This window comes from Barbatula barbatula (assembly GCF_947034865.1).
Source record: "Barbatula barbatula genome assembly, chromosome: 2".
Lineage (NCBI taxonomy): Eukaryota > Metazoa > Chordata > Actinopteri > Cypriniformes > Nemacheilidae > Barbatula > Barbatula barbatula.
Genome location: NC_136767.1, coordinates 2,287,330 through 2,309,392, shown reverse-complemented (window position 1 = coordinate 2,309,392; position 22,063 = coordinate 2,287,330). Strand labels below are relative to the sequence as shown.

The 22,063-nt window shown below is 40.7% G+C and overlaps 1 protein-coding gene across 1 annotated transcript in view; it reads right to left on the bottom strand.

Moving 5' to 3' along the window:
- Positions 1 to 340: 340 nt before the first annotated feature.
- Positions 341 to 22,063, bottom strand: part of setbp1 (SET binding protein 1) — a 50,891-nt gene continuing 29,168 nt past the window's right edge. The window contains exons 3-4 of the mRNA XM_079485907.1: positions 8,487 to 11,781; positions 341 to 4,378 (exon numbers count right to left, since the gene is read on the bottom strand). Coding sequence (XP_079342033.1) covers positions 3,891 to 4,378; positions 8,487 to 11,781 — 3,783 coding nt within the window. The 3' untranslated portion in view covers positions 341 to 3,890. The remainder of the gene's footprint in view (positions 4,379 to 8,486; positions 11,782 to 22,063) is intronic.

Here is a 22,063-nt window from a genome sequence, read left to right as displayed (position 1 = left end):
ATGTTTAGGATTATTTTTTGTTACCGAATGATATGTTTTATAATTCAAATCAGTACTGCAATGATGCAACAATGATTTTATGAGAAAGACCCATGTGTTAATAATACTCGTAGTACAGCACGGTATAGTACAGAATAATTACTATAGTTTTCTACTATAACTAACTATAGTAACTCGATACACTGTAGTAAAAATGGTATACTTCAATATTTACTATAGTAAGGTAAGTACGATTAGCTATAGCTAATACTACAATATTTTCTCAAATGGTAATATAAAGATCAGCAGGACTAAAACATCAACAAGTAGGCAAAAAGACAATTGATAAACTGAAGCGAGCTCTCGATAAATTCATTTATTATTTTTTGCACAATGAAATGACATGAACAAGATCGACTGTATTTTAAGCGCTCGTCGCCGCCCACCGGAGACGGTTCACAACGCGAACTTTACAGTAAGAAAGAGAAATAAAAAAATAAAACTACAAGATCATGAACGGCAAACGTGACCAAACACATGCAAGCTTACATGTATGTACATATGTACAGTGTACTACTATAAACATGTCTGTATACACCGTTACACTACACACCAATGTGTATACATACATTCTATGTACAATGCATATGTTTGTGTACATCAGTATTTATTCTTTTGTATATACGTCCATTATTTGCTGTTTTTAATATCCATACAATGTACAAAAATGCTTTATGAATTTAAAATCCATTACAAAAAACCATATCAAACAATGTTTAAGATCTTATCCAAATCGAAATGTAATACTTCTTCAAAATTGGTATGCATACAATCAAATAGGGGCATGCGCAAATCAACTTATCAAAAACACCATATGCAAGATTCTTCAAATATTTCAGCGCGATAAGAGCATGTGTTGTGTCCTTATGAGGAATATTACTTTTCGATTAACACTTCACTTGTATTATAACTTCATCATTAACAATACAAAGAAAAATATGATACTCGTGACAACACTTGTGTGGATAACATTCTCTTGGTGACCTTGGTAATACTCGACACATACAGCATGTAATGAAATTGCAATCGTTGTTTCGGAACATAAAAAAATACACCTTAACTTCACAAGGCACCACTTATCAGCTGGTGGAGAAAATATATCTGGCATTTTAAGACCGCAGAAGCCAAGCTGCCATTTTTTTACTGCATCATCTAGAGTCGAGTTTCAGAAAACTGCTACGGTGTACATTTCGTTTAAAACATAGATTTTGTCCTTTAGTGCTTAAAGCACGAACAAAAGGTCGACATTTTTGGCAACGTTTCAAGATGGTTCGCTTAAACCAGTCCGATTGAATGCATCCAGCAAAATGTCCATGCCAGAGGCAAATAGCTGCCAGCAATTATTATTTCTTTTAATGAAAGTTGTCACATGGACAGAATGCGTTTTAAGCCACTGTGTGTCCCCCTTTGGACAACTGAATGAAACATACTGTACTGCATCGACACGATTCATAGCCATGATATCCATGCAGCTATATGCAGATCTAGAGACAGTCGACTATTGACAGGGGACGTTTTTTGTTGAAATTAACATTTAAGGCGGGACTGCTTTAGAGGTCAGTCTCTCTCCTCTAGACAATAATTAGAATTGCAAAAGAAGCGATAGTCACTTTTGGTACAAACTATTGGTCGTTGTAACTTTTCAGAATGAAAATCTCAGTAAGACCACTTCATAGTTTAAACTGGTAAAACAAAATGGAAAGCTTACAAAAGAGTCGATGCAAAAAAGTTATGCGTCCGTGGATTCACAGCAACAACCTGATGCATGGTAAAATAAGCGTGTGTTCCTTTTAAAAACCTCGGGGGTGGGATTCCTTATACATATATTGTTTTTATAGTATTTCAATGTGTAGTTAAATGTGCTGTCTGATCACAAAATGGTAAAAAGGGCCGTTCACATTTTGGACGATAACTATAAACAAGTATATTAGCGTCCATACCAACAGAGGATAACAGCAACAATGCGTTAATTCTAAGGACTATATAATTTACTTTAGCGCATTAACTACAATTAACTAGTTAAGGCACTTAAAATATCACAATCATTTTTAGTAGAATGTTAAAAAGTATACTAGAAAGAAACTGATTTATATTAACATAGTTGTATATTATGGACAGTATTTTCCTTTCTGTCAGGGTCAAAATGTCAAATTTGAGTAAATACTAAAGAAAACAGATTTTGATGTGGGCTAATATATTACTATTGTATAGTAATAAATGAAAAAATAAAACGGAAGAATAGAATTTCACAGGCCCCCCAAGTATGTTTTATTGTTCATTAGCTAGAAGAAGTGATCCCAACAATCTAGTTCCTCGAAAGTTACGCACAATTCTCTTAAATTTACATTGATAATTTTAAAACTACATTTTTATTGTTATCGTCCATAACGTGAACGGCTCATGACTGAGCTGAGGTTCAGTAAATACAGTACATGTGTGTATCATTAAAATGTTGATTCAACTGAAATAATGCAACATCGAACACATTACAACCAGGTCTGCTTACATGATTATTATTGTTTATGTACATTCTCGACTAACATCTTGCCATTAAGCTTTCCTTGTACCTGAACATGTTATGGACTCATAGACAAACGTAAGGCACGTATATGAAAAACCGAGAAACCAATAACAAATGGAAAGCTATTCAAATCAGGACCACATTCAAAATCTATACAGATTGTAAATGATATATTAATTGTTCTACAAAGTCTGTTTCTAAAACAGCGTAGGGCACATACAGTATAAACGGTTGCGATGTCCTATGATCGGACCTAAATAGTCTTCTGTGTACATTCCGGTTTCTATTATCCAACCAATCCAAACAACAGAGTATTAAAGAAATAAGCACACCGTCACACTTACTATCCACTCAATAGTAATATACACAAGCAGCTAATCTGAAACCCATCTACCCTATGACACACGACTACACCGATACTTTGGTCATGTGAATATCTAATACTGACAGGTATATAGACATACTATATTATTGTTTTGTTAATAAGAGCAGGCACATTCTCAAATAAGAAGTAGGCGAGCTGGTCGCTCCGTTCGGCGAAAATATCGTTCAGATGATCGCTGATATTTAAAGCGAAAAAACCAACACTGTGACAATCCAACCCTCCCCATCCCGAAAAACATAAATAAGTGCTTTGTAGGTTTTAAATGCAACCGTAGCATTTTTCATCTAGCCTGATGTGAACGACAGTATCTCCAGGTGACAATGTTTATATATTCTGTCTCGTTTCTAAAATAACAATATGCAATGAATCCACTTTGTTTGGATTGCGTAACTAAATGCGTTTTGACACAAGCTCGCTTATGTCGCATCTATTTGGTTAAAACAAAAACATCATATGATTTTAGACTTGATATGCTGACAGTATACTGTAGGTGGATCTAAAATACTTTGAAAAGTTAGTAGAGTATGTTGCTATGTACAGTGAAGCTAGCCATGGAAATGGGGTTCATTCAAAAGTATTGCCATTAGTTCCTGCATGAAACACACCTGAGCACAGGCAAGTGAATGTGTGTAAGCGATTGACCGATGACCTGTTGTTCAAAATCACCTCAGCCAGAAGATCTGTGCTTGTGCTTGAGCAAAACAAAAGAAAAACACAAAGAAAAAGTGCACAGTACCGTAATTTAAGTTCATTTACATGTGCTGGTAGATTACGGCTAAAGCCACGGTTTCAAAATCCTCCTGGTTTTGGGCTTTGGAACAAACGAGTTAAATTTGTCTCCTTGAGACGGATAAAGTTTGTAATAGCATCTGAAAAACGAAGCACGATCGTGCTCAGCGAATGCCCACTAAAATACGTCAGTAGAATTGAGACCCAAGCACTAACTCACAGTCCGGCGTTATAACATTCATCCCGTTGGTTCCCTCTGCCTCGCCGACGCTCTACTTGAAGCTCTGGCTGAACTTTGTGCCAGTACTTGCCTCCCTGCGTGGACTGTGTGTTGGGTTGAGATCTGGCCATGTGCACCACTGACTCAATGGCGTCTGTGATGGAGTCGTGATTGGAGAACTCAAGCTGAGCAGGCACCAGCCCGCCGTGAAGGTTCCTCTTGCCGGGAAGGTCCACGCACTTTTCCAGAACTGGCATCTGTGCCATCAATCCATCCTCGAGAGAAAGCGGCTGCTTCCTGGGTCTCCCTCTGCGTCTCTTTACCATGTTATTCCCCGTCTTGGCTTGCCTCTGAAGCCTCTTGACCTTCAGAATCTTGTTGACGTGATCCAGGTTCTTCTTGGTAGTGAGGATCTTGGAGTAGGTGCACATTTTCTGTGAGTCGCACTGCTCTTCCGGATGGTTGTGCCTCCTCTTGTAGGAATCTGGAGGGGAAGCAAAGTTGATTCAGTAAACATTGAACAGAACTGATTTGAAGGCAGTGAAAAGTAAACAAGACACATGAAGTCAGACCAAGTGAGACAAACATTCACGGGTAATGATCTGACAATCTGATGTGTCGTCGCACTTATTTGTTTTAGCTCGCGTGTAAACATTCCCGCTATAGAGAACCTATCGTAACTGATACGATCCAACAGAGCGAACTATTAATAAACCAACATGTGAAACACGCAGCACTAAAGGAAAGGATTCTTGACACTTGACATGTGCCGCATCCAATGCGCATAACAAGGAAACATGGGAACGTACCAGACCATCAGTGAATATAATCTGTGTGCACATCCACGGCAAATAGATGTGTCTGGAATTACGAGCAATAAATGACGAGGCCTCAGATACATTTGTGATTAATTTACTGCCTCTACTCTTCACGTCTGAGCGTTGGATGAAAGCCCAGAGCTGAGGAAATGCTGGCTTTCTGGCAGCCGCGTTTTAAATGAGTTCAGACGCTCCAAAGCTGCCTAAAATGTGCGTTCCACATCTAAGATTTCTCCTGCATCTCTGGAGAGGTCTCTTTTCTCGTTGATTGCCCCTCCATCTGGTAGGTTTCCATGAAAACAAACAAGAGCTGTAATTGTGGAAGATGTTTGGAGCTGGATTGCGATCAGGAGCATTTTACGCATTTCTAGGTTTCTCCCAAAGCTCGGCGGAGAGCGCACCTGTGCAAACTTAAAAACAGGATACGCTTGGTGATTAAGACCCATAAATCACTTCCTAATCCATCCTCATATCTGCTTTATCAGCTCATTATGGAATTAAAGTGAAGTACGGTGCACATACGTTTCTACACAAAAATTGGAAAGTGGGCATACAAAGAAATGGATTGTACTTTTGAAAAGCATACTATCCTAGTTATTTTATAGTACAAATATGCCTAAAATAATGTGTGCAATGATACTCTTCTGATGACTGAGGTTTTCTTATGCCTTACTTTATGCATATTTGCTTCGATTTTACATATCGTCTCAGTCCTTTCAAAACCTTGTATGTCCAAATTTGCTGTTTTTTAGAAACTGTAAAAAACACTGTACTTTTTAAATGATTAAATCCAATGTTGTCAGAAAGACAGTGGTGATTGGTCGAGCTACCAACATGTGACTAACATAGCAACTGTAGTGACAGGTACGCCCACCTTACCTGCGTATACATATTGTCTTAGTCAAATCATACCACGAACTGACGTCGATTTGTGGGGGTGTGGTTACACGAGGCGTTTCGGGCAGGTCTTGCTTTTAGATAGAATGCATCTTTTGTCCCGTCTAATGCATGGATGGGCAACTTATAACACACCAAAGACACAGAACAACACGTATTCGCGCCATATGACCCCTTTAAAACCCCATATCACTACTTCAAGCAATTCCCTCTCATGGTTCAGCTTTCGTAATAAAATTTTGGGTTAAAATTCAGTTTTCAGTGACGAATCAAACATTTAATTTTCCATTTTCAATTGAAAAACAAAATACATGTTATTGAGTTTTGAATGTAAATTTTTGTTTCAGATTTTGTGATACAATGGTAATCATACATCCATTATCTAATCGTGAGCTGGGTCACAATAACACAACTAATATAAATGATACATACATCCAGACTACATCCAACTGGCACGAATTGTAAAATAATGACTTCTTCACTCATTTAATGTTTAAATTATGATGAACCCATTGTTACTTGTTTTTCAGGCTTAAATAAATGACATTTTAAGAAAATCCCATATGAACCTGTCAGATAAGGTTGCTTAAAACGTTCATTTTTCATCCCACATCCAGGTCGAGAGGCCAAAACAACCACCATATTAACCAGGGCACTAAAGCACCAAACAATTCACTTTCATTAAACAGCAATCACATTTTCTAAACAATGTGTTTCCTCAGTTATCAGCTTCAACAAGAATAATTATCATCCAGTTGCAAAAGATGGCAAATCACCAGGGCAGGGTTGGATCCGAGTTACAGCTAAACAAAAAGAAAAAAAACAAGCATGGGTCACTAACCAGCTGTGCATGGGCTCCTTCAGCCCATTTGGTTTCAATAAAGTAATACTTGTGCTTGACTAAACATGAGCCCTTCCCTCTCCGGCCTCAGTTTATCACGGGAAAACTCGCAGATTCTTCCCAAGTGCCAACAAATCATTGGACAGAGACATTCGTTTTCAAAGGGAGCGTCACAACTCATTTATTCCCTGAAATCTCTACCTGCATCCTGCGCACGATGTTTTCATTAGAGGCAGCAATTTATGGACTCGCCTCGCCGCTGTCGCCACAGCTCTGCAGCGGAGGCCTACTTCCTGTTGTCATAGCAACCGAATTCCACAGTTCAAAGGTAAACGATTTAGAAAACAAAACATACGGTGGCGTGAGAGATGATTTTTCCCCCTGAATATATTCTCTAGTCAAGGCAAGCTAGTGATTTAATGCATGAACTCCTTGTTTAGCTTGACGTTTCGGTAGACCTTGAGAAACATCCCTCACAGCCAGCATTATTGATGGCTTTAATAGGGGTTTCCTTACTTGTTTGCAGTGTTGGGGAAGATGAAACTGTATACCAGCAAGCTCGATCACAGGGAAATCCTCTGCGTAATTCCTGTGCTAACAAATAAGTGGCATTACGCTAAGTTAAAGCCAGCCTTACTTAAACAGGGCTTAGAGAGCTGAAAGACCTGCACGTTGAGTGCCCAATCCATACCACATGCGCTCACAAAATGCAAGATGAAATACTTTCAAGAGCCTATCATCAGGTGACATTTTATTTTGACTCTGTCAATAGTTAAATGAATTGTTCAGCCAAATTCAAAACTACTCTCATATTTTACTCATCCTCGTGCCATCCCATTAAACACAAACAAATCATGCGGAGCTCCAACGCAAGTACAGAAGATCTATCATTATTCATTAGGTAATCCAAATGACTTTGAATTAGTTTGAAATATTAATAGTTTCTCTCACTAACAATACATTGATATTTGGTTATATGGTCCGGACCTCGACTATTTGAAAGTAGAAATACAGTTTTCACATAGAGGTTAAAAAACTATTTGGTTAAAATAAGTTCCAAAACAAAATAAATATAGCATGTCCCACCGCAGGATTTCACGCCCTCAAGTGAAGCTTTAGGTTTAACTTTGCCAACATTTATTATAAAACCTGCTTAAGCATTACCACTTTATGACGATAGGTTTAAATGCTTTAGGATTAAAACCTGGCAAAACATCTGTCCAAAACTACACGTTCCCATCATAATGATTGATGGCCTTATTACCCAATGCTCCATGAATCTCAAACGAATAGATCTTGTTAATTGTAAATGAGATTTGACCTTAAATGCAAATATGGTCACATAAACACCCAACTTTCCTACAAATTATTGCATGATAGCCAAATAGCCACTGGCAAAGCATGTGGCTGTTCTAAAAATGTGATTTTAACAGGCTTAAATCGTGCTTTGAGATCAGATGTACACTTAGGCGGGTTGCATGTCATATTTCTCTGTTTAAGAACAACAAACTAGCTCTTTTAAGGGTCTGGTTAATTCATGGAGGTGGGTGTCAGCAGGCAGAATATGAGTCATCCTCATAGTTCCCCTAGGGGAGTGAAAATGTAATCTAACTGTGCCTAGGGCTCGCAATTCCCCTTCAGTGGAGTCGACTGGATTCATTAAACCTCTGGCTTCTCTCCAGCTCTTTTAACAAGAGGCAAGGTTTTTTATTGCGTGTCTGTAGAATATAAATCAAAAAGTGTGAATAATATATCTCTACAAAAAACCATTGGCTAGCCGAAAAGGGAGGAGAGAGAAAATGTTGAATTATAGTTGTCTCCATCCTTGTATTACATTCTCCATGCCAGATGTACTGAGAACAGAATAAAAGTGTTTAGAAAGGCACATTTGTTCCTCTGGTTTTCGGAAAAAAGTGCTGAAAGCCGTTTTACACGTTTGCTAATCAAAGCTTGTACACCAAAAATCATTTTCAATACGGAGGCAACACAACAAAAGCAAAACATGGATCTTCCATTAGTTTAAACCCAAATATTACCTGAAACAGCCATGTCTGAGCACAGGTACATCTGCTCCGCCCGCTCTTCTCTACTTCCTTGAAAGGACACCACGTTTCCCTCTTTGTATGATCCAAAGTCCTCCAAGCTACGCCTCCTGCCACGGATGCTGGAATCATTGTCCCCTAAGTGCTGCCCCTTGAAAGAGCCCAGTGCCTGGTCTTGGCTGGCACGCAGGCGCTCGTGTGGTTGTCTAGTGCAGATGTTCAGGAAGTTGTTGAGTGTCTCTCCTCTAATGCGTTTACAATGCTGAGAGTCTGATAAGGATAATGACGACAGAGTGTCTACTTCAAAGTAGTTCCTGGAAGCTTTCGGTGAAGCGTCAGCGCTTTGCTTGCCTCTTTGCTTGTCCTTTAGTTTGGACAGAGAGTTCTTCTCCAGTCTGTCGTTTAATAGGCTGATGAAGGCAGGGCTCTGGGTTCCACTGAAGAGTCCACCGAGGTCCTCTCTCTGTGGGATGTACTGATCTTCCTTATGTTTGTGCTTGTACTTGTGTTTGCGTTTGTGGAGATAGACGCTGGGCAAGCAGCTGTTTGAAGAGTGATGGGAGTCGCCCATTCTAGATGAAGGCATTTCATGTGGCATACTCTTCGCTCTATGCCGGCTAGAAGCGACAAGACCAGAGGACGCACAGGGGTGAAACTTTGGTGGAGGGACTGGTGGCCTCATGAGAGGGGAGCCTGAAGGTCCAAGTGCATGAGATAAGTACAACGGGGAAGGGTACTGGCCGTAATAGCCCATGTTGATCATACTTGTGGCGAGAGGCATGGGCGTGTAAGGCATTGCGTAGGGTGCATAGTAATTGCCGCCGGGCACGGGGCAGCCAAACCCTTGAATAAAAGGCATCTGAGATATTGGCTCATTTGATTTGGCAGGCCTACCGCGCCTCCTCTTTGACTTTTCAGAGCTCCTGCGAAGATAGTGCACGGGGTCATAGGGATAGTATGGCATGGGACAGTAGTGGTCGAAGTTGAGACGGAAGATGCTGGGATATGAATTCTCGTGGTAGAATTTGAAACTGCGGTGTGAAATCCTGAAGGCCTGAAACTTGCTGACCAGCTCCTCGAGGTCAGCTATAAACTGCAGGTCATCCCGGCCTTGGAGGGCCTTGCGCTTTCTACGATGTTTCTGCTTCTTCAGGCTCTCCTGGGCAAATACATTTTCCACAGCAACCGCAGTGGCACGCTTCTGGTAGTGTCCCCTCGCTGCTTTGCTCTTTGCCTCTATGATGGCGGCCTCCGTTGCATCGAAACTGCAAAGGTCAAAGGAGTATCTCCTGCGAGACGCTGGACCTTTCTCGGTTTGGTCGGATGTGCTGTTGTTGTCGGTTCCAATTCCACTATCACTGGGGATTGTCTCTTCACTGTGGGACTCACTAACAGGAGACAGGGTGACTTCTTTGATAGAAGCTACTTCTGACAAGTGAGATGGTGAGTTGGCCATTAGTCTTGGGGGAGAAAGCTTCCAGTTAATACTTAGCAAGCCCTTGTGTGTTTTTGTTGGCAATGCACTGATAGGCTGAAGATTTGGCATTGTCTTCAGGTCATGCTGGCTGGTATCTGTGGCGGCAGGGTGAGCAGAGAGAGAATGCAGGACCCTGGGAGAAGGCATTCCGGTTGCGAGCGATGTATTTGAAGGCACTAGAGGGTTCTCGAATGGACTGGAAATAGGCAACGGGTGCTTATCACTGGCTTTGTGCTCATTTTGTTGGGCCTGCGGATCAACTCTGGGTTTCCTTCCTCGCTTTTTGCCGATGTAAATCGTCCCATGCTTGCTCACGTTGATTTGCTTGCCGAAATGGGCCTCGATTGTCGATGCCACGGTTGACATGGCATTCGAAACCGGAACGTTGGACTTCAAGGCAAGATTACCCGTACTTGAAGTGGACAAAAGTTCATTCAAAATGCTCTGCATCTTTACCAATTTCATTCTTTTATTGGCCCTCTTTTTAAGGACACCTTCTTGACCGGTTTTCTTGAATTTCAACTGCTGTCCTGGAGGGGGTCTGTTTAAGGCCATCTGCACCAATTTTGACATGTCATGTTTCTTCCTTCTCTTCGAATTGCTTGATGAATCTAGGGCTATAGGGCTGACGGGGCTTGTTGCGGTGCCTTCGTGAATTGTCTCCACAGTGAGCAACGGCTGTTTTTTGGGCCGGCCACGTTTCTTCTTTACTGGAGTAATGACTGTCAGACTGTTTGTGTTTGTATAGAGTGGGCTGGATGGGGTAATGGGAAAGGCAGAGGGTGGCTCTTCGATGGACAGAGATTGATTCGCGTCTGTGCGAAGCGCAGAATTCTGGGACTTTAAATAAGACCACCTGTCCTTGACCTTTGATTGCCTCCCATCTGCTTGCTTGTCAGCATCAATCACTGATCTCGGTCTCCCTGCTGGGTTTTTCCTCGGCCTATTCTGGAACATCTCAACATCATCAGTCACTGTACCTGTACTGTCTGCTCCTGTCTCCCGTAAATTCACATTAAATTGTTTTGGTGCACTGAAGTCTATTTTCTTTGTCATTTTGGGTCTTGTGGTACCTTGGTCAGCATGATCAGTCATGTCAACATGATGTGTTATTTGTGCATCATCCAGCATGTTGTTTTCTTCAGCTACTCTTCTATTTCTTTTCTTTCGGCTCTTAGATTCATCAGTTTGATGGGTGTCACCAACCGATAAAACCCTACACTTATCATCTGTCCTACTGCTTGACTCAGGTTCCTCTGACTGAAATTCAGAGTTGTATGATTGTTTTTGCTTGCTATTATCTTGACTTTCAGTATCTCTGTCCATCTTTTTGGCCCATTGAAGTTCTAAATTATGGGTGACCATTGCCCTAGTTGGGTCTTTCCTTCCATATTTCCGTTTGATGTTCCCAAAAACTTGCTCGTTGACTTCCTGCAAACCCCTTTCTTTGCTGAATGAAGGGTGTGTTAACAGACTTGAGTCAGTTGGGGGACTCAGTGTTACATCAGTTGATGATGCTCGTGAGTCAACACCTAGAGGGGATAAGGCAGGGGCAAAAAGACTTCCAGGAGAACCCTCTGTGACCTTTTTAACTTGTGTTTTTGAGAATGTGGCGTTGGGCTCCAATGAAGGGTTCTTGCAGCATGCTGATTCTCTTTTTGATTCCGTATCTATAACGTGTTGTTCCGGGGATGCTTTGTCTCCAGAAATGTCGTTGCTTTTAGACTCATGCTTTGGTTTTGTGCTCTCTCCAAGGACATCCATCATCGCACTGTTAGTTTTATCCACAAGTTTACAAGGCCTCTCGTAGGTCTGAAAATGAAAGAAAAAGGGACAATTTAGAAACTGAAGCAAATTGTCCAGCAATACCTAAATATTTGAAAAGTAAACATATACATCCTCTTACATTAGGTAACTTGACACAAAACATTCACACCCCATAAAAAACTACAACTAGGAACCTACATGCTGTCACTGATAACAACTACTGTTTTGCTGCCAATTCTCAGTGGGCCACACCCACAGAAAAGCATATAATACCATTTACTATTTTGCAAGCCTTTGAGACTTGTGGTTTGGTCTGTTAGAAATAACGTATTGCAAGATCAGCACTTGATACTAGGATATGTTCTGTAAAGCCATCCTGTTTTCAAAGCCAACAGCTACAGGCGGTAATGAAGTTTAACCACAGTTTTGTTTTTCAGCAGGTCAACTTCCATTTCAGAGCTCTGCAGCTGAGGCTAAGACAGTCTATGCTGTGGTTTTAGATTAGTTTACATCTGGGGTCCTGGTGTTTTCAACAGGCTCACATTAGTCTTTCAAAACACCAAACAAACGTACTGTCAGAAACAGCAAACTGTACTTAAATTGCTGTGTATATACATGAATATAGTATATTATATACATGTCTGTGTACTGTGCATATTCATTTTGTATTTATCGACATGCATGCATATACAGTATTTAAGAAAATTATAAAATATAAAAATGTATAAACATTTATATAAAATAAAAATATTCAATATTCCCCAAGTATGTATACATGTATGTGTGTGTATGAATATGTAAACTTTTATTCTGGATGTGATTAATCACGATTAATCATTTGACAGCCCTAATAAATAGAAAATACAATTTTCACGAAGATTTATCTTTAGGTTTAAAGCATAGCGTGGAGACATTGATTTGAAACCGACAAGACTTATAAGTCTGACATCAAAGTACCTTGAAGTCTGGTTTGTTTAGGTCATAGCACAGAAAAAGAAATACTGTCTGAAATAGAGCGGAGTAATGCACGGAAAGAAAGTTTGTGCAAATGCCCTTGAAAAATGCCATAAAAGTCAGTAATATAAAGGTGTCTCGCTTCTTGTAAAAACCTGATTACTTGTTAAAAAATTACCTAATGCTTTAAGTGAAAGTGTGAGCAAAACTACCTGATTCTTTAACCAAACAGTTAACTGGAGCCATGGCCTTGCACTTGCTTTGACACACTGGATGCAGGCACTAGGAGTTCAAACATGGAGTTTACAATACCACCTATAGAAAAACAGGTATTTGCAGCAAAGCTATCCAACGACAGTTTGGTTGTCCTTTTAATGTTCAACCCTCTTGAAAAACATAAGATCTACCTCTGACAGGTTAAATGACTGCAGACAATTAATAAGTCCCTCGACAAACCTTATAATGGTGATCTGCCTACCCATCACACTATTTGGAATTGCCTTTTTGTTCTCCCTCTAATCAGCCAAGAGTAATGCCTCACTTAACTCCATACCACCTTCTGAAGGCACCCAGGCAGTCCAGACTTTTATCTGCCACCCACAGCCCTCACCTACAACATCCCGCTGTCGCATGTGTGCATTTCAGGAGTTATCCCTTAGCCTAATCCTCTGCAATATCATTCAATCAGTAGTTTTTAATTAAAGGGAAGCAGACATTAATGAGGCTTCGCTCCTTTGCCAAGCTTGTCCTTTTTATTTCCCGCATCTGTGAGAAACTGCATCACCTTTCAGATTCCTAATCCTGTAATCCTATGAGGAATTTGCGGTCTCCCCTGGCCCACAGGATACAGTCTCCGCTGTTGAGTGCCAAGTCTCTTGGCCGCCCTTTAATTTGCCTAAATGCTGATATAATCCCCCCTCCCGTCTCAAAAACAATATTTGAGGGATGTGGCATAACCTTGGCATTGAGGATGTCAACGGCACTCAGCAAACTCACTAACTCAATAACTGTCTAGGAACTGCTTTCTTAAAAGCAGAACCTGAAAAAATAACCTAAAAATAATAAATATCAAAGACCAAAAAACAAATTCAGATTGAAAAATGCAGATTTTGATGTGTTGAGTGGCGTAAATTGAATTGCTAGCAGTCGTATGTTACAAACACCCCATTGGTCAGTGTAAATACACAACAACATACTGCGTCAATGTGTTGACAGCGAGTTCCTCACCAGATAATACAAATCCCAGCAGTCATAAATGACTTATGAGTCCTCTAATGAGCACTTCCTATCTGCTGTAAACAGAGAAGCGTTTCTGGCAGGGCCACTGGGCAGCCTGGGCACCAAATCCAGGCGGACACCAAAACCCAGAGCTGCAGGAGATGAGTCGGGTTCAGACCAGATAAACAGACAGCCGAGAGTCCAACGCATAAGCCAAATTTGGCATCCTCACGTGGCCCTCGATACCCCTTTTCGATCCCTTTACATTTCTTGGTAGCTACTCTTGTTCTCTTCGTTTTTCCCCTCCATCACCGTCATGGTAATTGGCCAGCCAAAGCGTCATTGGCCTCTTGTGTGTTTGGTAACCATGGGATACCATGAGTCAGAGCCACCGAAAATAGACAGAAACGCAGCGAGCCAAACATGCAACTTCGCCCGACTGATACCCGGCCAAACTGGCTCTACCCTGCACTCAATTCTGCATGTGCAAGATCTCAGTGTTTGCCTGACAGATGACCAGTCCACGAGTCCGATGTTGAATCAACATAGCTTGGCAAGAGGCTGCTTTTCGGACGTTGACTAATGATGCAATGACACCTAAACAGCTTGAAGAAGTGAAGTTGGTACCCAAAATGCAATCAGAACACCACAAACTGCCACCAGAACTGCAAGGACTCTTGGTTTAGTTTTTGATGTCCTTCCTACAATCTCAACAAGCTTTATAGATCGATTAACATGACAGCAGGTCAGCTTTGTTTTCGAACTGAACTACAGAGTACAGAATTCTGATTCTAGCCACAGGCTAATTGGTCAAATCACAGGCTTTGTAAGATGGTCTCTGTAACACTTTCAGAATTGGTAAGTGAAAGCCAGCGCTGACTCGTTCGACAGCTCCTACACTTTGGCGGCCCGTGGGCAATCTGACACCGGACTGAGGACAACACACACCTGGATAAAGTGGCACTCACCTGATCTGGAATATCTAGATCTAGTTACAGGGCTTGAAGCATCTTTAAACCCATCCTATATGGACAACAAGGCCATTAGTTTAACAAAGTAGATTAACAAAGGGTTCTTCATTGTTGCAGAGTTATTTTGATTTCATTTTTATTATAGTTTTACTCATATTGTGAAGGTACTTTTATTTTTATATTGACAGTTTTCATGTTAATTATAGTTGCATTTCTAACACATTTATTATGTGCTTCAGTGCTAAGCGCTGCTATCAGTGCTCAGACCAATCAAATGTCACATGAGCTATAATATATCTCTCTGAGAAATGTTACAAAGTAATGTTCCCTCGATTGACACGATCTGTTCCCTTTTTTGTGTTTACAGTGAGCAACTTACAGCGGAAGTGCAAAGGAGAGCAGTGTAAAAAAAAGTACACATGGTTTCAAAAGTACAGTCTTACACAAACGCGAACGTTCACGAGAGCAGTAAGGTAGAATACTGAACCTTGTCTGCTACAAAAAATTACTTTTCCAAATTCTAAATAAAATTTAACAACAAGAATTGAATAAAATCATGCTGAAAGAAAACTAATAATCTAGAGCACTGTACAGCTACAACAAGAGACATTTTAAGAAACGATTTATGGCAATTACGCAGTTTAAAATAATTTTCTGCATTAATAGATTTTGTGGCTAAATCAAGTATTGACCCAAAACATTACACATGACATCCTGTTAGCAGGTGAGAAATGGTTCACGTTTTACTTCAATTTAATTCTCAGTCATCCTCGTTGTTTTCTGCCGTATTAAAATTTGCATGAAAATGAGCTATTTCACAATGGAAACAATTGGCAGCCATTTCAATTTCGCACTCTCTCAGTCTAATGATTTTAATGACGAATTAGATTGATTGGAGGAGAGGGTCAAACGCAAACAAGGCCTTCTCTCTCATTGGCTACGCCGTCGCGCTCTCATCTCTTAATTTGCCTTTTAATACTATTAGCCCCCGTAATCACCACAATTGGCTTTAAAGTTCCAGTCACGCTGTGTGTTTGTTAGCGTGGGGAATAATTCATTATGAGCAGTCCCACCAGGCCCTCTGAACTCATCCGCCCTGCTTGAACTGACTGATTAACAGACCGTAGGCAGCGGAGACGGCGCTCTTAATCTACTGCTAACGCATAATAGATAAACCGCGCTGTCGACCGCCGGCGTCGTCGGAGGGATAATAAACGATCCCGAGGAGCATCCTAGCCACCCCATTCCACAAGCGGTCGACAAAATACCAACTTTGTGATATTTGTCACTCGTCGCAATTTGTGTGTTCCTCCATCTTGAATGAACACCCATCTGGATGACGGTCGTTCACGGTCAAGGATGAGGGGAAAATATGGGCTCGTTCTAAAGCCCATTAAAAAAGCGGATGTGTCGAGCCACGGCTCCCACAATGCATCTGGCACAAACAGAATAGAGCGCCCTGTGTGTACGAGAGATGCTGTGAATGGATAATAAAACATTTGTGGCTGAATGGAGGAGATAATAGATTGAAACAGCATTCTGATACCATCCTGCCATGTGCTAGATGCCAACAACTGAAGATGTTAATATTCTAGATACATCCGCGTTGTTTAATGTTGACAATGAGTGGAGAAGCAAAGGCGTTTAAAGGGATAGTTCACCGAAAAAAATGAAAATGATCATAATTTTCTTATTCCATTGTATGGACACAAAACCATTAAGACATTCTTCAAAATATTGTTTCCCATTTTGCAGACAATGATGACAGATTTTTTTGTTAACCATCCCTTTAAGAAGCGGTTTGTCAATATATACATTTAATCTTAAATATGCATTGGTAAATGTTCAAATTAACATGTACTGAACTTAAAAACCGAGGCCGGCTGAAGCAGTTCCTTTCAGCGGAGTATTGCCCAACATCCATCATCAACAGCGCGGAACTTGTATGTTTTCTTAAAAACGTCAGATGCTTTACAGAAATGCAGAGCTGCTAATTGAAATCTAAATATTTACAGAGAGGAAGAGCTTTCGAGTCCTTTCCTAAAGAAAAGAGGCAACATGTTGAGCGGACGTCAGTGAAATGAAGGATCCTCCACCTGCACTAATGGCTCCAGTCAGCAGGGGTCATTAGAACAAGTCATACAGCTATGTGACTAATATCTTCCTCACAGCTGCGTTCACTCCGCAATGCTCCTCTGAAAGGTTTATGACTAATTTTCATTCGTGATAGAACACCAACAACGCAATGCTTGTTTGGGGCTTAAGTAAAAAAATATGGTTCACAATAACAAGTCAATTACATTTTAAGAAAGTTTCACCCCCAAATAATTGTATCCATTTGTTCACCCTTATTTTTCTTTAAAACTGTATGACCAACTTTATTCTTCAGAACGCAAAAAATGTTAGTTTGAAAAACGCTGGTAACCACACAACACTGGCCCCCATTGATCTCCATTGTATGGACACAAAACCAGCAAGACATTTCTCAAAATATCTTCTTTTGTGCTCCACAGAAGAACAAGTCATATACAGATTTTCAACAACATGACAGCATTTTTATTTTTGGGTGAGATATACCTTTTACCCTTAACAGTCTGTGAAGACACCTTAAAAACCCCTTCAATCTTGATATAAGCAATAGTCAAGCACCACTTACAAAAGCCCAAACAAGCACGACACACCAACATTTCCTTAACACATATTTCAAAATTGTGTAGCAAACACTCTTGGCAGCATATGGCCAGGGGTCATGATGTCATCATCCCAGCGCGTTAAGAAAATCAATCAGCTTCAGACTGTTTACAATACATCACTGCACTAAATCCCATTATCCAGATGAAGAATTCCTCCATTTGGCATTTCTAGTGTTTGTGGAATGCACTGCAGGAATGAGAGAACACATGGCGGAGGTCTGGGGGGAGATCGAGAAGCATGATGAAAACCATGCCTTGCATTACCAACGTAAGGCCTCCGCGTTTACTGCAAGCGAGCATTCTGTGCTAATTTGAATTAGCTTGATCTTATAATCCAGTTAGGTAAAAGGTTCTCGATCAGTATACAGACGGATGCTCTCTGCACCTGTCTGATCAGATACTGCCAGACTAAACATCATTAGCAATAGATGGCAAATCAACAAGTCTGACTGCATGTAAAAACGGCGCTTTAAATGTTTATTTTTGACTATCACAAAGCACTAATGCATATCTGATGGATATCTATCGGCACATTTGTTGCCGCTGAATTAAATTTTGGTATTCACTGAAATAATTAATGACAGATCACAAGTAACATTTTGGCTGACCTCTTTTATGATTAACAAAGCTGAACTTTCTTTACGCTTGTGAACTGGAAAGACAGACATGTCGCTTTTCCAAAGTTGAAAAAAGAATCTACAAAACGTACAGAATAAAGGCACCTTTGACATTTCTCTGTCTCGCACACTCATGCGTGCAGAAACGTGTAGACTACCCTTCAAAAAACTGTCTGCAGCCTTTTTATTTGGTGAGATGCCTGGTGGCTTGAGTGTTTCATTTTTTTACCGGGTTAAGGTCTGGGCAGATGTCCAGAAAAGCTTTGGCACAAAGAGGGCGAGCGAGAGCGAGAGAGAGAGAGAGAGAGAGACATACTAAGGGGAAAGGACAGAGGCAGGAACAGTGAGAAGAACACCCCCCCCTGTGGCCACCCCTTTTCTTTCATAACTATTCCCTCCAAAAACTGCTGTGATTGATATGAGCCTCACACAGCCCCCTTGGCTTTGAAACAACCCTACACCCCCCTTCTGCCCCAGTAAACTGTGGCCCTGCCCTTGCACCCCCCTCCGCTATCCCTCCCTCCTTCTGCCGAGGACCACCCTACCCTGTGGGAACAACGTTTGGGTCAAAGACGTCCCCCCTCCTTCTCCTCGGCAGACCCCCTCGGGTTCCATTGAGAGCGGAGCAGCTCTCTCTGATGTGGCCTGCTTTGTGTGACAGGCTGACAGGTCCAGAGCAAACAAACAAAATGAATACTAACACGCCTTTGTGTCCGCTTCCCAACGAGAGGCACTTAAGGATCGGGGGGTGGCGGTGGTAAGTGCAGCCCCGGGAGTGATGACAAAAGCTGGGGGGAAATAAGAAACTCCGGACCCTGATACTACATGGACAAAAATAGCCTCTTGCTACAGCGAGAATAAAGCGCTCCATTTAGCACACCCGTGGGCCAGGGGTCCTAAGGTACGTCTGGCCTGGTGCGTGTCATAGTGGTGGGCCAATCACAGACCAGCGCACTCCGTATTAATGACCGAACGAGTGACAAGCTTTCATTCAAGGTCTGGGAGTGAGAGTAAGTTTCTTTTGTGCATGAAATCACCTCCATTTTCCAGTAATAATGCGGATTATAATATACTCTGTCATCATTGGCTCATTTCACCTGGGTCTGGTTTTGCATTTAAATGACCCAGCAGATGTGCTGAGAGAAATGATCGATGCCATAACCCCGACAGAAAACCACGCTGTGTGAAGTCAATGATTTCTGTTGAAAAAGCAGACCACGGGTCTTTATTTATATTACCCGATGCTGACTAAACAAAAATGAGTCTCTACGCCTCAGGCTAAAGCTAATAATGTAATGCCACAGTATCTGGAAACCAAGTCATTTCATCTTGATATGATTTTGGGCAGGTAACTAACGATTATTCATAACTTAAAAAAATAAATAAATCAAGTACATCTCCTAGCCACAATGTCAGCGATTAGTTTATAATTATTTCCCATTGGAGATGTCAGTTGGACGAAGTGTGACACAAAACTATGTACGTAAAGTAATCTGCAATGTCATGTTTCAAACAGTGATGGCGATAGAGAGGCAAAACACATAACAAGAAAAAAATTCTCTAGTGAGAAAATTAAAATTTTTGCCTGCATCATAAACAAATATCCAGAACATAGTACATAACGCTTTTACGCTGCGAATGCTGCAGGATATAAATTTCATAAAAGGTATTTAACCACAAACCATAAACCCTACAAAAGCGAAAAGGCCAGGCAGCCATTTTAAGAAAAGGAAATGATCCGAGGCCTGCGAGATTCTGGGTAATTTCAGTTTGTGGAAATGCTTCGGGCACCAAAATGTCAGGATAAACCCACACAGGCACAGACCTGATGGAATGTGTTCCTCACCACAAGCCAAAACACTCTGTAATTAACACAATGTGATTGCTGAAGTATCACAGGGAGCCATTTAAAGCTAAAGTCTTTTTTCGAGGATTGCTCCTGTGGGATAATTTCACTCAGAGCGAGTGAATAATGAGAACATCAGTTTCTGAAGGTGAGATTCTGTCTCAATCAAAAACGGCATTACTAGATTTCTGAATAGACAATCAGTTCCTGACGATTGTGTCTGATCGCACAGTAGGTAGATCCTTCTGCAACTGTGCGCAATTCTGTGAATCTTTGCATTGTGGTGTAACAAGATGAGAATATTTTCAAGAATTTACTTTTTCGTATACCCTGCTAGTAACCATCAATGCCAGACCTGCCAACCTGTACGCATTGTTAGCAGCGGGAACACATTTTGACCTCAAAGTACGCTAGTACGATTTTTTACTCTGAACTACACTGTAACATTCTGCTGTAGCTTTCCAGCAGGTTTCCGATAACTTACCGTAGTACTTTCGTATTAGTACTGTTTTCAATTTGAGTTAAACTTTAATCAAAATTAAAACACTTTGACTTTTGAGATTCAAATAGAATAAGACGACATTGGTTTCATTACCGGCATTAGCACAACAACAATGCAGAAAAGGTCGCGTTTAAATTTTTTAAACGTCTTAAATTATGATACATTTACATGTCATCACAACAAGAAGATATTTAGTCTTGTTTCATGAAAGAAATAGAACAAGGTAAGTTTATGTTTAAAACTAAATTGTAAATTTAATCTACAGTAAGTTACCGGTAAACCTGCTGCAAAACTACAGCAAAGTTTGACAGAGTACGCAAAAACCTGGTGACTCTCCTGTGCACTCACAGTAGTCAAATAAAGCAAAAGCAGAGTTCGACCAATGGTAGTGCTGGATTCATTCCTCAAATTGTAAGCAGGGAGTATTGACAAATGGGTAAAGCCTATCACTAAAGAGACTTAAAATCAATAGCAACACAAAATCTGAGAGGCGTCTCCCTTCCACTTTTGCTGTCTGACTGATTTCTTAAGCGAGGACAGCACAGTTGTCACGGTACTTCTAACTTACGGTAAACGGGTTGTGGTATTAAAGATGTAACGGTGTGAACATTTCAGCTCACGGTTATAGTGAACACCATTATCACGGTTTTATTAACATGTTCTGGAAATGTCAAGTACTGATGTAAAACTTTGAGTTCTAATTTCGAGATTAAACACAATCTTAAGTAAGTAAATCAGATTTTCATATAAACACAACACAATTCTGCAAAGCACCTGTCTGCATGCGTTGTGAGAAATGGTGTACTTTAGGACCCAGGAGAAAGCGGCGTGACATCTGGGCTCATAGCAGAAGAAACAAGCTGAACGGAGTTAAATTCTTGACGTTATATTCTTGATAACTTTGTTTGTTACTAGCCGTTGGACAATATTATCACGGTAAACGATTAAACCAGTAAGCGTTACATCCCTATGTGGTAGATGTAAAAAGTGTACTTGAGATAACTTAATCCAGCGTTGCCAATTTAGCAACTTTATCATTTAGCGACATTCAGACCCCTTTTGCGGCTTCATAAAAAGTGAATAGCGTCAAATCTAGCAACTTTTTGGATAAAAATTAGCAATCATTGAGTCGAAAAATATCGTCAGTACTGCCCCTCGAGGTCGATGTCCGGCTTTTACGGCACAGGATTGCGTCTCTGCATGTGAGCGGTAGAGAGAAGCAGCGCATTCAGTTGACCATACCGCACAAAACATTGTTTCCAAGCGTCTGTCACTGTTACTGACTGTTTAGACATTTGAACATGAATGAACAGAGTTAGTTTGTAAATGTGCACGTAAGTTTGTTACTCAGACAGAGCCTTTGGGTTGCATTAAAGAAATAATAAAGTGATCTAGTCAAAATCACAGCATATAGCCACCGATTATTTCATTTTGTCAGACAATGTCATGGTCAGGATAAGTTACTATAATTAAGCTGTATTTGTTACATGACCTGACAACATTAACAGAAAATATGAATTTTATTG